The sequence below is a fragment of the Macaca nemestrina genome, chromosome 6 (assembly GCF_043159975.1).
Source record: "Macaca nemestrina isolate mMacNem1 chromosome 6, mMacNem.hap1, whole genome shotgun sequence".
NCBI lineage: Eukaryota > Metazoa > Chordata > Mammalia > Primates > Cercopithecidae > Macaca > Macaca nemestrina.
In genome coordinates, this window is record NC_092130.1 from 42,689,740 (window position 1) to 42,703,823 (window position 14,084).

The following is a 14,084-nucleotide window of genomic DNA, read 5'->3' on the forward strand; positions in this document are numbered from 1 at the left end:
ACACACACCATTTCCTGTACCTTCTTGTAGGCCTAAATATTATACGTACTTCCGAAGTCAGTTTTCATTTGAAGAATTTACTGAACTCTGGGTTTCTTCATTTCTATCCTAATACACTGTGTTTACAACTTCTGTTATACTACTTGTCATATGTATTTTAATTGTTGATTTTCTCTTTCTCCCAAGACTGTTGAGCTCCCAAGACTAGAGGCCAGAGACTTTTCTTTATTCACAACACCTAGCCCATGAATGAATTAAATGAAATGATAAATAAATGACAGTAGAAAGCTCTAAATACTTTCAATTTAGAAGGTACATATTCTGTGTATGAGTTTGTGCATGTGTATGTACTTGGGTGTGTGTGTTTTAGGGAACAGATATTCTGAGAAATGTTTAAATTTGTTTAGTCCTCTAATTCTGATCATCTACCTCAACCTCCTACCCATCTGGCTGGCAATTCAATCCCTGTTATTACTAGAGTTGTGTATACAAAAGTTCCAGGTTTACGTGGATCTGGTTCCAACACCAAGGTGGTATACCTTACTTTCAAGATAATTAATGTTCAGCCTTCAGCGTTATCAATGATGTGGGGGATGGGGTGGAGTTGGGGGTGGAGGGGGCTGTATACTGGCTTCCTCCAGTGGGGAAAACTCAGAAGCTTCTTGTCACTTCTAGACTTGGGAAGCTATCTTTTATTCACACTAAGCCCTCCTCCTTCAACTTTTTTTTTTCTTTTTTGAGACGGAGTCTCACCCTGTCACTCAGGCTGGAGTGCAGTGGCTCGATCTCGGCTCACCGCAAGCTCCACCTCCCGGGTTCATGCCATTCTCCTGCCTCAGCTAATTTTTTGTATTTTTTAGTAGAGACGGGGTTTCACCGTGTTAGCCATGATAGTCTCAATATCCTGACCTCGTGATCCACCCGCCTCAACCTCCCAAAGTGCTGGGATTACAGGTATGAGCCACTGCGCCCAGCTCTCCTTCAACATTTCCTTCCATCTGGAAGAGACGAATACAATTCTCCCGTCTAAAAGCCTAGATTTTGCTCTTGAGGCAAGGGAATATACAGGCAGAAGAACAAGGTACAATTAACATCACCACAACAAAATGGTCTGTTCATTTTCTCACCTCAGGAGAGACCCTTTTAAAGACAATCCTCCTCTTGGGGTTTTTTTTTTTTTTTTTTTTTTTCCTCCACAAAAAGCATTTTATTAAAGAGAGAGAGGCAAGTGCCTTTGCATGAAAAAAGGTAGAAGGAACCCCCGTAATGACATGTTGACATTTTTGCCATTCTGACAAGTATGGGGTTCAAATTAAGTCAGACTTAATTTGATTTGGCAAAATAAATAGTGTGACTTTTTATACATTATCTTGATGGTATGAGATTTATATCTAAATGCAAGTCATGACTTTTTCCTCTGTAATATCAATTTTAGTACTTCATAATATAGTATTCTTACCTGGAGCACTTAATTGTTTCCCTATTTATTAGATAGCTATTTTGGGACTATTAGGTCATTTCCAACTTTTTTTCTAGTATAAACAAATTAAAATAAATATCTTTATAGCTAAATCCTTATATAGGTCCTGAATTATTTCACTGTGATATAATTCTGGAAGTGTAATTGATGGTTCAAAAGAATGGGCCAAATTTAAAAGCTTTTAATATGAGTTGTTAGGGTCCACTAGAAAAAATATACTTTCACCACAAGTGGCAAAGAATGCCCTTTTGAAATGTTCACCCTGAATAAATAAAAATGGAACCTGTACTAGTTTGCTAATGCTGTCAAAACAAAATATTACAGAATGAGTGGCTTAAACAATAGAAATTTATTTTCTCCTAGTTCTGGAGGATGGAGGTCAAAGATAAAGTGCTGGCATTTTGGGGTTCTTCTGAGGCCTCTCCTCCTTGGCTTGCAGATGGTCGTCCCTCTATGCACTTGTGCTCCTGTTGTCTCTTCTTGTGACACCAGACATATTGAAGTAGGGCCCCATCCTAATGACATCATTTTAATGTAATCACCTCTTTCGAAACCTTATCTTCAATTATGGTTACATTTGGAGGTACTGGGAGTTATGACTTCAATATATGAATTTGAGAGTGGGGACCAGGGGTGCACAATTTAGTTCATAGCAGAATCCTCACTGCACAATAAACATGGATGTAATTTTAAAAAGTTGATTTTAAAAAATCACAGTTGCTGCTTTCTGGAAATATAGCTGGCCATAGTCCTTCCTTTCTTTCTCAGTTCATTCTTTCTCTTTCTATGTATAATTTAGATATATTAAAACACACTCTTTTTAGTGTGTGGTTCTATGACTTGTGTAACCATCACCTTCCATTAGGTTTTTGTAATCAAGCTTGCAGGAGGGATGGAAGCCAAAGGTAGTCTAAATTTCAGTTATATTTTTAAATGTTTTATTTTTGAAGGCTGAGATACCTGTAAGCAAGTTAAAGAAACAAAGTAAACTCAGGCAATGATCTAAAAGGCAAAGTAGAAAAAAATAGTTTTTCCCCCTTAATGACCTAGAGTAGGAAATTGACTGCATCATTTAAGTATTTACATAACACTCCTTTTATTGACTGTCCCTACCTTTACTGATCTAATCTCCAAAAAGAATCTAACATTCTGGCCTGGTGTGTTGGCTCATGCCTGTAATCCCAGTACTTTGGGAGCCAGAGGCAGGTGGATCACCTGAGGTCAGGAGTTCAAGACCAGCCTGGTCAACACTGTGAAACCCCACCTCTACTAAATATACAAAAATTAGCCAAGAATGGTGGCACATGCCTGTAATTCCAGCTACTCAGGAGGCTGAGGCAGGAGAATGGCTTGAACCCTGGAGGTGGAGATTGCAGTGAGCTGAGATTGCACCACTGCATTCCAGCCTGGGTGTCAGAGTAAGACTCTTGTCTCAAAAAACAAACAAACTGACACAAAAAAACTTAACATTCCAATCATACTGCGTGTATCCTGGCTTTCTTAATGTCTCTACAACATTCTTGTATTGTCTCTGATCATCCCTCCACCCTACTATATGTAAGTTGTCTAGACCTGACATTTGCCTCTATGAAGCTTTATTAGTCAATAGAAATGAAAACCCTAATGGATCCCCATTTAGGTGGTATAGGTCAGGGGATCCCACCTCCCGGGCCATGGACTGGTATCGGTTTATGGTCCATTAGGAACTGGGCCGCACAGCAGGAGGTGAGTGTTGGGTGAGCGAGTGAAGCTTCATCTGTATTTACAGCTGCTCCCCATTGCTCACATTACCTCCTGATCTCCGCCTACTGTCACATCAGTGGTGGCATTAGATTCTCATAGGAGCATGAACCCTATTGTGAACTGCACATGCGAGGTATTTAGGTTGTACACTTCTTATGAGAATCTAATGCCTGATGATCTGAGATGGAGCTGAGGTGGTAATGCTAATGCAGGGGAGTGGCTGCAAATACAGATTAACATTAGCAGGGAGGTTTGACTGCACAGAGACCATAATAAATCACAGACTCATATCAAAACCCTATCAGCAAGTGGCAAGTGACAATTAAGCCATGGCTGGTGGTAGGCTTTATAGTGGCAAGCGAATTGATGTACTTCAATTGTACAGCTACAAGTGGTGGCAGGCTGTCAGAATCTGACACTTTAGTCTGAGCATGGCCTGCCCATTATTTTATTTACCACTTCCATCCATGCCTCTTTCCCACGCTATGCACTTGTCTCAGTCACAGTTTTGTTAGCCCACAAGCTAACCCTAGCCAAAATGAGTAAAAAACAAATGTCACTGGAGAGCTTCTTTGTCAAGGGGGACAGACCGAATCATGAGACATCAGAAGACATTAAGACTGCCATCAAAAATAAAGCTGCATTTAAAAGAAAACACCAAGAGTCCTACTTAAATTACAGGTTCATTGCAACAGGTGATTAACATTCTACAAGCCTGCTTTGTATAACATATGGCAACTGGCTATCCAGCAAAGCCATGAAACCTTCAAAACTGCTTCTCCACATGGAGACCTAGCACCTTGTATTAAAAGTCAAGGCTTTGGAGTTTTTCAAAAGTTTTTCAAATGAACACAAAGAGCAGAAACAATCGGCCAGGCACGGTGGCTCACACCTGTAATCCCAGCACTTTGGGAGGCTGAGGTGGGTGGGTTGCTTGAGGCCAGGAGTTTGAGACCAGCCTGACTAATATGGCGAAACCCTGTCTCAACTGAAAATACAAAAATTAGCTGGGTGTGGTGGTGTGCACCTGTAGTCCCAGCTACTCGGGAGACTGAGGCATGAGAATCACGTGAACCCAGGAGGCAGAGGTTGCAGTGAGCCAAGATTGTGCCACTGCACTCCAGCCTGGGTGAAAGAGCAAGACCCTGTCTGAAAAACAAACAAACAAAAAACCAGAAGCAATTATTGAAGGCCACCACTTCATCAAATGTATCTGTACTGAGAGCATCATTCTTAGCGGCTAACTGCATTGCTAAAGCTAAGAAGCCCTTTACCGCTGGTGAAGAGTTGTTCCTGCCTGCTGCTAAGGACATTTATCATGAACTTTTAGGAGAGGCTGGAGTTCAAAAGGTGGCACGTGTTCCTTTTTCGGCTAGTACCATAACTAGACAAACTGATGAAATAGCAGAGGATATTGGGGCACAATTGCTAGAGAGGATTAATGCATCACAATGGTATGCAATCCAGGTTAATGAGTCTACCGATGTTGATAACAAGACAACAATGCTTGTTATTGTGCCATATCTTTTTCAGGAGGATGTGCAGGGGGATATGTTATGTGCACTTTTGTTGCCAACCAACACACAGGTGCAGAACTATTCAAGACTTCGAATGATTACATATAGGAAAACGGAATTGGTCATTTTGTGTCAGTATATGCACAGAGTGGCTGACATGACTGGATGACTTTCTGGTTTCACTACTCAGGTCAAAGAGGTCACTTCTGAATGTGAGTCTATGCACTGTGTCATCTATAGAGAAATGCTGGGTAGCTGAAAATCATCACCCAAACTTAACGTTTTGCAGGATGTGATTAAAATTATCAATGACATTAAAGTGCATGCCCTTAACTCACGTCTATTTGTGCAACTCTGTGAGATGTGTATAAGAAATGAGATGCCTTTCTAAAGGTAGATAACTGGCCAGAGTTTTTGAGTTATGAGAGCCACTCCAGAGATTTCTTTTACAAAAACAGTCACCACTGGCAGCACATTTCAGTGACACAGAATGGGTGGCAAAACTTGTTTACTTGTGTGACACATTCAGCCTGCTCAACGAATTCAATCTGTCACTTCAGGGGAGAACAACAACTGTGTTCAAATCAGCAGATAAAGGGGCTGCATTCAAAACCAAACTGGAATTTTGGGGGTGACGAGTGAACATTGGGATTTCTGACATGTTTCAAACATTAGCAGAGATTTTGAAAGAGGCTGAGCCAGGACCTTCTTTCTCCCAGCTGGTGCATGATCACCTAGCTCAGCTTTCAAAAGAGTTTCAGCTTTACTTGCCAACCACAAAAAAACCCTGAACTGGGAAGGAATGGATCCACCACCCATTTGTGAATAAGCCAGGAGAATCGACTTTGTCCATACTGGAAGAGGATCAACTGCTTGAGATTGCAGGTGACGGCGACCTTGTATGTTTGAGACAACTTCAAATTTCCATACATTCTGGATTAAAGTCAAGGTGGAATATCCTGAGATTGCCACAAAAGCACTGAAAAGCCTGCTTCCATTTCCAGCATCCTATATTTGTGATGCAGGGTTTTCTGCAGTGACAGCAACCAAAACGAGATCATGGAGTAAACTGGACATAAGCAACACACTTTGGGTGTCACCCCTAGATGGGAACCGGCTAGTTGCAGGAAAACAAGCTCAAGACTCCCACTGATTCTATGTTATAGTGAGTTGTATAATTATTATATTTCATTGAATATTATGATGCAATAATAATAGAAATAAAGTGCACAATAAATGTAATGCACTTGAATCATCCTGAAACCACATCCTGGTCTGTGGAAAAATTGTTTTCATGAAATAGGCCGTTGGTGCCAGAAAGGTTGGGCACTGCTGGTAAACTATTATTTAAAAACAATGTAGACAAAAACTATCTACTAAAATTGTAAATTCCTAAAGTAACAGTTTTCGTAAGTTATGGTCTTTATTCCTTCGGAAGTTCATCTTTTACTGGTTTAAGATTTGGATGACTCTAAAACAGTGGTGCCATCTCCGCTAACAGTAGCGTCTGCCTCCTGCATTCAAGCAATTCTCCTGCTTCAGCCTCCCAAGTAGCTGGGATTACGGCATGCGCCACCACGCATGGGGTTTCAATTTGTTGGCCATGCTGGTCTTGAACTCCTGACCTCAAGTGATCTGCCTGCCTCAGCCCCCCACAGTGCTGGGATTACAGGCATGAGCCACTGTGCCCAGCCCACTTTCCCTTTTCTTTATTATCAATAGGCAAATCCTGACATTTGAATTTTTTTTTTTTTGTAATAACATGGTTAATAGCTTTCTCCTGTCCTCTTTCGTTTTTTTTTCCAATGTATCTAACATGCCATATACCACTCTTGTTTATTGTCTGCTTCTTCCCACTAGAATGTAAGCATCATGAGGGCACAGGTTTTTGTCTGTTGTTTACAGCCATATTGCCACCACCAGGCATAGGATTCATATAATTGGACAAACTGAGCACTTACTATGTGCCAGGCATGTATACATGTAGAATCTCTTTAATTTTCACTACAACAGAAAGATGTTTTACTATTCCCATTTTAAGATAATAAAACTGATTACATTTTTAAAAAGGTTAAGTAACTTGCCCAAAGTCACATAACTGGATGGTTACAGGGTAAGTGATAGACCAGACGAGTTTACCCTCAAACTTTAGTCCATCTATTTACCTTTGTTACAATATCCCCCTAACTACTTAACCTAAGATTCAACACATTCCATAGTATCATTTCATAGTATCAAAGACCCTCAACCTGTCTTACCTCTTACTGTTTTCTATCTAAAACTGCCTGCTCCTCTCAAACTAACTGGTCCACTCCCTGTCTCTTGAAGCTTATGTTCCCTCTGGATTTTGCTCAAGTAAACTCCATATAGAAATCTTTTTTTTTTTCCTTTCCAATTTTTAATTTTAGGTTCAAGGGATACGTGTGGAGGTTTGTTATGTGGGTAAATTGTCTTGGGGGTTTGGTGTATAGATAATTTTGTCACCCAAGTCACCAGCATAATACCTCATAGGTAGTTTTTCAGTCCTCACCCTCCTCCCACCCGCCATCCTTAAAAAAGACCTAATGTTCCCTTCTTTTGTGTCCATATGTACTCAATGTGTAGCTCCCACTTATAAGTGAGAACTTGTGGTATTTGGTTTTCTGTTCCAGCCTTAATTTGTTTAGGATACTAACTAGTCTTTGGCTCTGAGGTTCAGTGCAACTTCCAATTCTTTCCTAAATCTTTCCTGAATACTTGAGGATACGGTGAGGAATTCCTCTTAACTTCTTCAGTATTTACCATATAGTTTTGGAGGCTTTTGGTCACGTAATGCCTCATATTAACTATGTCCCACCCCATGTATCTTGCTTGGCACACAAAGGCTCAATAAATGGAAGCCGTTGTAATTTTCTTCCATTCCCATCTGAGTGAGGGCACTAAAAGCAGTGACTTAGGGCTATATGATCTCTCTTTCTCTCTGTAAAACGTTCGTCTAACCAACACCTTTAAAAAGCTAACATTCTACTTTTAGGAGGCCGAGGCGGGAGGATCACTAGGTCACGAGTTTGAGACCAGTCCGGCCAACATGTTCACCCTGTCTCTACTAAAAAATACACACATTAGTCAGGCGTGGTGGTGCGTGCCTGTAGTCCCAGCTACTCGGGAGGCTGAGGCAGGAGAATCGCTTGAACCTGGGAGGCAGAGGTTGCAGTAAACCAAGATCGTGCCGTAGCACTCCAGCTTGGGCGAGACTCCGTCTCAAAAAAACAAAAAACAAAACAAAACACAAAAAACAAGCAAAGCTAACATTCTAGGCCAGGCGCGGTGGCTAACGCCTGTAACCCAGCACTTTGGGAGGCCGAGGCAGATGGATCACCTGAAGTCAGGAGTTCCAGACCAGCCTGACCAACATGGTGAAACCCCATCTCTACTAAAATACAAAAATCAGCCGGGCATGGTGGTGGGCGCCTGTAATCTCAGCTACTCAGGAGACTGAGGCAGGAGAACAGCTTGAACCCAGGAGGCGGAGGCTGCTGAGCCGAGATTGCCCCACTGCACTCCAGCCTCGGCAACAAAAGTGAAACTCATCTCAAACAAAAAAAAAAACAAAAACAAAAAACTAACATTCTAGTTGAAAGAAAGCAACACATGGATGATGTAAATTACACATAAAAACCCATTCACTGAGGTTAAATGAAAATTTTGGAGTATGCCAAGGGGACCTGAAAAGGCCTCCTTCTGAGAGGGCGTCGTGGGAGGGCTTCAAGGATGGCGGGAGGGTGGCAGGGATGTCGCGCCTCGTCTGGTTCGTAATGTCTGAAGCTCTTTGGTTCCGTTGTCTTTCACACCGCCGCCTCGGGCTCGCTTTTGCGCAGGGCCACGTGGCAAAGTTTTAGTTTAACCGCATGTCGGCCCACCGTAAACGGTTAATAACCGCCTTCGTGGACCAGGCCTCTGCCCTCCATCTTTGTGCAGGCGGGAGGTGGGGCGGGGACGCCAGGTGTAGCGGACAAGCGGAAAGGGGGCGGGTAGATCCGGGCCCCCAACCCCAACGTCAAGTTTTCAAAAAGCCCGCGCGTGGCGCCCCAGGCCGCATCCGCTGGGAATGGCCCCCAGCGCGCCTCCTGCTCTCTCCCCTGCAAAGCCCTGGGCTGCAGAAGGCGAGGGGGTGGCAGACAGGCTCTGCATGCTGGGGGCGCCGGGGCAAGCGCGCTCCGGGGAGCGCGCCCGTCCAACAGCTGCCGAAAACGGAAGTGGGTGCGAGGGGATCACGGTGATTGGCTGAACTGACATGTCTCTCAAGGGGCTGGCGCGAACGCCACTGCGGAGTTGGGCGCGGAGATGAGGAAAGGGGAGGGGGAGAAACACTGGGAACAGCCGCAGTGCTAGGAGGAAATGAATCGCGGCGGTGCGCGGAGGGCAGGGAGGGACCCATGTCAAGGGACAATAGGGCGCTCGGGAATGAGAGCGGGCTGGCAGAAGGGGAGGCGGGAGCGGCACAGGCCGCGGGCTTGAATAGACCGCGGAGGGCGGGGAGTCCGTGATCTAGAGCGGCGCTGCGGCGCGGTAGGCGGGATTAAGGGGAGCGAGGCGGGGATTGGAGGGCAGCCCTAGGCTGCCGTACGTCGGCGGTGACGCACGCCTCGGGGAGGGTGCGCGCGCGTTCAGCGGCCTCTTTGTGTGGTGCCCAGATAGGGGAGCGGAGGTGGCGGCGGCGGTAGCGGTGGCCTTGGTTGTCTTCCAGTCTCCTCGGCTCGCCCTTTCGCCGGCACCGCTCCCCTTCCCTCCCCCTTCCTTTCTTCCTTTCTTCCTTCCTTCCCTCCCCTTCCCTTTTTCCCTTCCCTGTCGGTGACCGGCGGGGGTGGCTCCAGCAACGGCTGGGCCCAAGCTGTGTAGAGGCCTTAACCAACGATAACGGCGGCGACGGCGAAACCTCGGAGCTCGCAGGGCGGGGGCAAGGCCCGAGCCTTGGAGATGGAGAATTCCCAGTTGTGTAAGCTGTTCATCGGCGGCCTCAATGTGCAGACGAGTGAGTCGGGCCTGCGCGGCCACTTTGAGGCCTTTGGGACTCTGACGGACTGCGTGGTGGTGGTGAATCCCCAGACCAAGCGCTCCCGTTGCTTTGGCTTCGTGACCTACTCCAATGTGGAGGAGGCCGACGCCGCCATGGCCGCCTCGCCCCATGCCGTGGACGGCAACACTGTGGAGCTGAAGCGGGCGGTGTCCCGGGAGGATTCGGCGCGGCCCGGTGCCCACGCCAAGGTTAAGAAGCTCTTTGTCGGCGGCCTTAAGGGAGACGTGGCTGAGGGCGACCTGATCGAGCACTTCTCGCAGTTTGGCACCGTGGAAAAGGCCGAGATTATTGCCGACAAGCAGTCCGGCAAGAAGCGTGGATTCGGCTTCGTGTATTTTCAGAATCACGACGCGGCAGACAAGGCCGCGGTGGTCAAGTTCCATCCGATTCAGGGCCATCGTGTGGAGGTGAAGAAGGCAGTCCCCAAGGAGGATATCTACTCCGGTGGGGGTGGAGGCGGCTCCCGATCCTCCCGGGGCGGCCGAGGCGGCCGGGGGCGCGGCGGTGGTCGAGACCAGAACGGCCTTTCCAAGGGCGGCGGCGGCGGTTACAACAGCTACGGTGGTTACGGCGGCGGCGGTGGCGGCGGCTACAATGCTTACGGAGGCGGCGGCGGCGGTTCGTCCTACGGTGGGAGCGACTACGGTAACGGCTTCGGCGGCTTCGGCAGCTACAGTCAGCATCAGTCCTCTTACGGGCCCATGAAGAGCGGCGGCGGCGGCGGAGGCAGCAGCTGGGGCGGTCGCAGTAATAGTGGACCTTACAGAGGCGGCTATGGAGGTGGGGGTGGCTATGGAGGGAGCTCCTTCTAAAAGAAAATTTAAAATGCCTGGGAGTGGCTCTTGGGGTAGCTCTTTTCAAAAACCCAAGTGGGGTCAACTCCTAAGCCCCACCCCCTCACACCCACACCACCGCCTTCCCTGTTTTGCCCTTGGGGGAGCCACTTCTAAGGCTGCTTACCCTTGGGGGTGTTCCTCTATTTGCCTGCCACCTCTCTTGTCTCTCCCTCTGAAGATGGACTCGGCCCCACATACACATTTTTGTGTTACAGTCATTGATGGACTCTATTTTTTTATTATTACTTGGACCTTGGTCGTTTTTATACTAGCAAAATGTCTTGTTTTAATTTGTGTTTTTTGGGGGGAGGGAGGGAGTGAACTTGCTGATTCTGTAGCAAAACCTGGGCGGGGGTTGGGGTGGGGGGTAGTTTACTTTGTTGTAAGGACTTGATAACCTGGCTACAGCGTTTTCTATGAAATCTACTTGGATCCCATGCCTGAAATTTGGAAGCATATGTACAAAAATCATTTTTACGTTTTATTTTTAATAAATCATTGTGTTTGACCGTACATGTCTAACATTTCTTTTCTAGGATCCATTCCGTACCGTTTTTAAGGGATATTTGTTTAAGACTTTACGTGTTAATTCTTTATTCTTGATGTGTACTTAGAGAAACTTAAGAGGTCCTGTGGTTCCCCCCCCCCACCCCCCGTTGCCCTGCTAGTTGCGTGTTGAATTATATCCCTTACAGGCAAAACTTTTGAAGTGGTGGATGTGGCTTTTTAAACTCTTAAGTTTCTGTGCATCCATCTCTTGTACTAAGCGATTTGCTTACCATCTTGACATGGTTGGTCATTTCTATGACAATTTACTTCAAACTGTGTACTGTGTAGTTCTATATAGTTTGTGTTAAGCATGTCATTCATATAAACTGTTTAAAATTTTTCAGATGGCCTAGTTTCATCCCTCTTACTGGTTTATCTGTAATGAATGGTTAAAAATAAGGGTTATATTTTACCCTCAGATGCGTTTTTGTACTTTCAGAGCAGGTTTAAACGGTTTTTTTTTCCCCCCCTATATCTGAACTGTTGTCCTCATGGAAATCCTTTTCCCGATCTTTGTAGCACCACCTACTGGCAGAATGGCAGAGTAGCTGCGAAACAATTTGTTTAAAAACTTGCTTAGGACAATTGCATCAGATATAGAAGTTTTGCCATCAGAATTCTTTGCAGACTTGGAAGTTACACGTTTGCTTGTAACTGAGATGGGCTTCACAGGAATGTAGTTGCCAGTTCATATCACAATTGCCCTTTCTATATGAGGTTTGAAAATGTAAACTGCTATGCATAGCTTGGGCAATAGCCCTAAATTGCTATGACAACTAATGAACCAGCTACGTATACTGGTATTTTAGGTGCAAGTTGTAAAGCAAAATATCTGTGTATTCTGCTTGGTTAACAAATGTATATTTGTAGCCCTTTCATGCAATAGCATTCAAGTTGTTGTTTATAAGAGAAGAAAAAACTGATAATAGGAGAAAATTGCCTTTCTGAATAGAAATATAGAATAGCAACGTTTATGGATATCACAAATAAAGAATTCAATTCTTTACATGATTGAGTGAGAGTATGTATAACCTGGTGGGTGGGTTCAGAGTACCTTTTAATCTAGTGTGCTTAACTTGATGTTATGATAATATTTAACTTAAATATTTGACTTAAATATTGATGTTGAAGGCTCAAAGCTATACTAAGAAACTTTCTGAAAGATTATTGGGCTTTAAAATAAAATAATATTTTAATATTGAACCATTTTTTAACTTTTTGTCACTGTTCAATTCCTAAAGGTCTAGTTCTTGCCAGATTTTTTTTTTTTCTCTGATTGACGGGGCTTTTAAAGAAGTATGAAGAAAGGTTAAGATTATTAGGCTAAGTTATGTCTGCTCAGTAGTCACTTTGACAAAGGGTAGCGGATGCTTGGTACAAATAGTGTTATATCCTCTGACAAATGGGGTGAATGTTTTTGCACATTGATGTGATTAACACATAGTCAAATCCTTTGCTCTCAAATCTACAGTTTCCATACATTTCTGTCTTTTTTTTAATTCTAGTGATATACAAATTACATGTGGGCTACTTCATTTGGTAATTTGGTCCAACTTTTTGTTGGCTGTAGAGTGGCCTCTAGGATACAGAAAATGATTCTGAGATTTTTCGTTGCAATTGTTAAATACTACTCTGCTTGACTTACTCAGTTTTGGTGGGAAGACCTGGATCAATTGGAATAGTAGTTCACCTTTCTCAGGGTTTTCAGTTTAATAAGGTTATTGTCATTTTATATTCCCAACATGGGAATATAGTGGCTTCTAAAGTTTGCAATTGAATTATGTAATAGGATTTTCTGTTTATTAGGAAGGCAACCTGTCCTGTTCATGGTATATTAACACTTTATTGTCATGTGTCTACCCTTAAAATTGCTATAAACTGTAGTGAAGAAAAAAGCATAGTGGTATTTAGTCACTTCTGGGTTCCTCTTGTCACTTTATATGCAAAAGCATTTTGGCATGTGGGACTTGGGGAGGACGGACAACTGGTTGTATGTTTTGACCCCTTCCACCTATGAGAATTATCTGAACATTATTCAGATTTAAGAGTTCATGGGAGCAGGTGGTACAGAACCTAGTGTTGAATATAATTTTCGTGCTATGCTTGAATGTATTTTGACGGATTAGCAAAATAAAAGTGAACCTCCTATTTTTAATCCTCCTATTTTTCATCTTAATGTGAAGAATTTTTGCATTTACATTCTTTTAAAAGTCTAAATGCAGTAGTCTTTAGTTGAAAGTGGTTTGAAAGGCAGTTAAAGATGATACAGGTTGAGTATCCCTTATCTGAAATTCTTGGGCCCAGAAGTGTTTTAAGTTTGGATTTTTTTCAATTTTTGAATATTTGCATTATATTTACCAGCTGAGCAGCTCTCATACAAAAATGTAAAATCCAAAATGCTCCAATGAGCATTTCTTTTCAATGTCATGTCTGCACTCAAAAAATTTCAGATTTTGGAGCATTTTGGAGTTTTTGATTGGAATACTTACCTGTAGTGTTTCAGGTCATTTAAAAAGCTCTCATTGGTACTGATTTACTGTATCCAAAAAAAAAAAAAAAAAAAAAAAAAAGCTTGCAAATGGTTAAGGTTCACAGTGAACTATCAAATCAGAGTGACGATTCACAGTGATAGCTATCAAATCAGAATGACTATACTGATTGATTGTACCCATTCACCCATTGTTAGTGATTTGGAACATCTCATATTCAAATCTAATTTTCATAATTTTTGTTTTTAAATAAACCTAAAAATTAAGGATACTCGAGAATTTTGCTTTATGATTTCCTTCAAAACCAGAAGTGACAGTATCAATTACTGGATTTGTAGGCTTATTTAGTTTACCTTTTAAGTGTGCTTAAGTTTTGAGAATTTGCATTTTAGGTTAAATTTTGTCTGCCTGTGT

The 14,084-nt window shown here is 43.5% G+C and overlaps 3 protein-coding genes across 9 annotated transcripts in view; 2 read left to right on the plus strand and 1 right to left on the minus strand.

Moving 5' to 3' along the window:
- Positions 1 to 9,249, minus strand: part of LOC105467099 (palladin-like) — a 108,344-nt gene extending 99,095 nt beyond the window's left edge. The window contains exon 1 of the mRNA XM_071098395.1: positions 8,445 to 9,249. The gene's annotated coding sequence lies outside the window, so the exon portion shown is untranslated. The remainder of the gene's footprint in view (positions 1 to 8,444) is intronic.
- The window catches only part of LOC105467094 (kelch like family member 3), a 270,346-nt gene that overhangs the window by 125,634 nt on the left and 130,628 nt on the right, over positions 1 to 14,084 (plus strand). The gene's annotated exons all lie outside the window — the stretch shown is intronic.
- On the plus strand, positions 9,358 to 12,187 carry LOC105467096 (heterogeneous nuclear ribonucleoprotein A0). Its single transcript, XM_011716480.3, has one exon. The coding sequence runs from the start codon at positions 9,697 to 9,699 to the stop codon at positions 10,606 to 10,608; it is 912 nt and encodes a 303-aa protein (XP_011714782.1). The 5' UTR covers positions 9,358 to 9,696; the 3' UTR covers positions 10,609 to 12,187.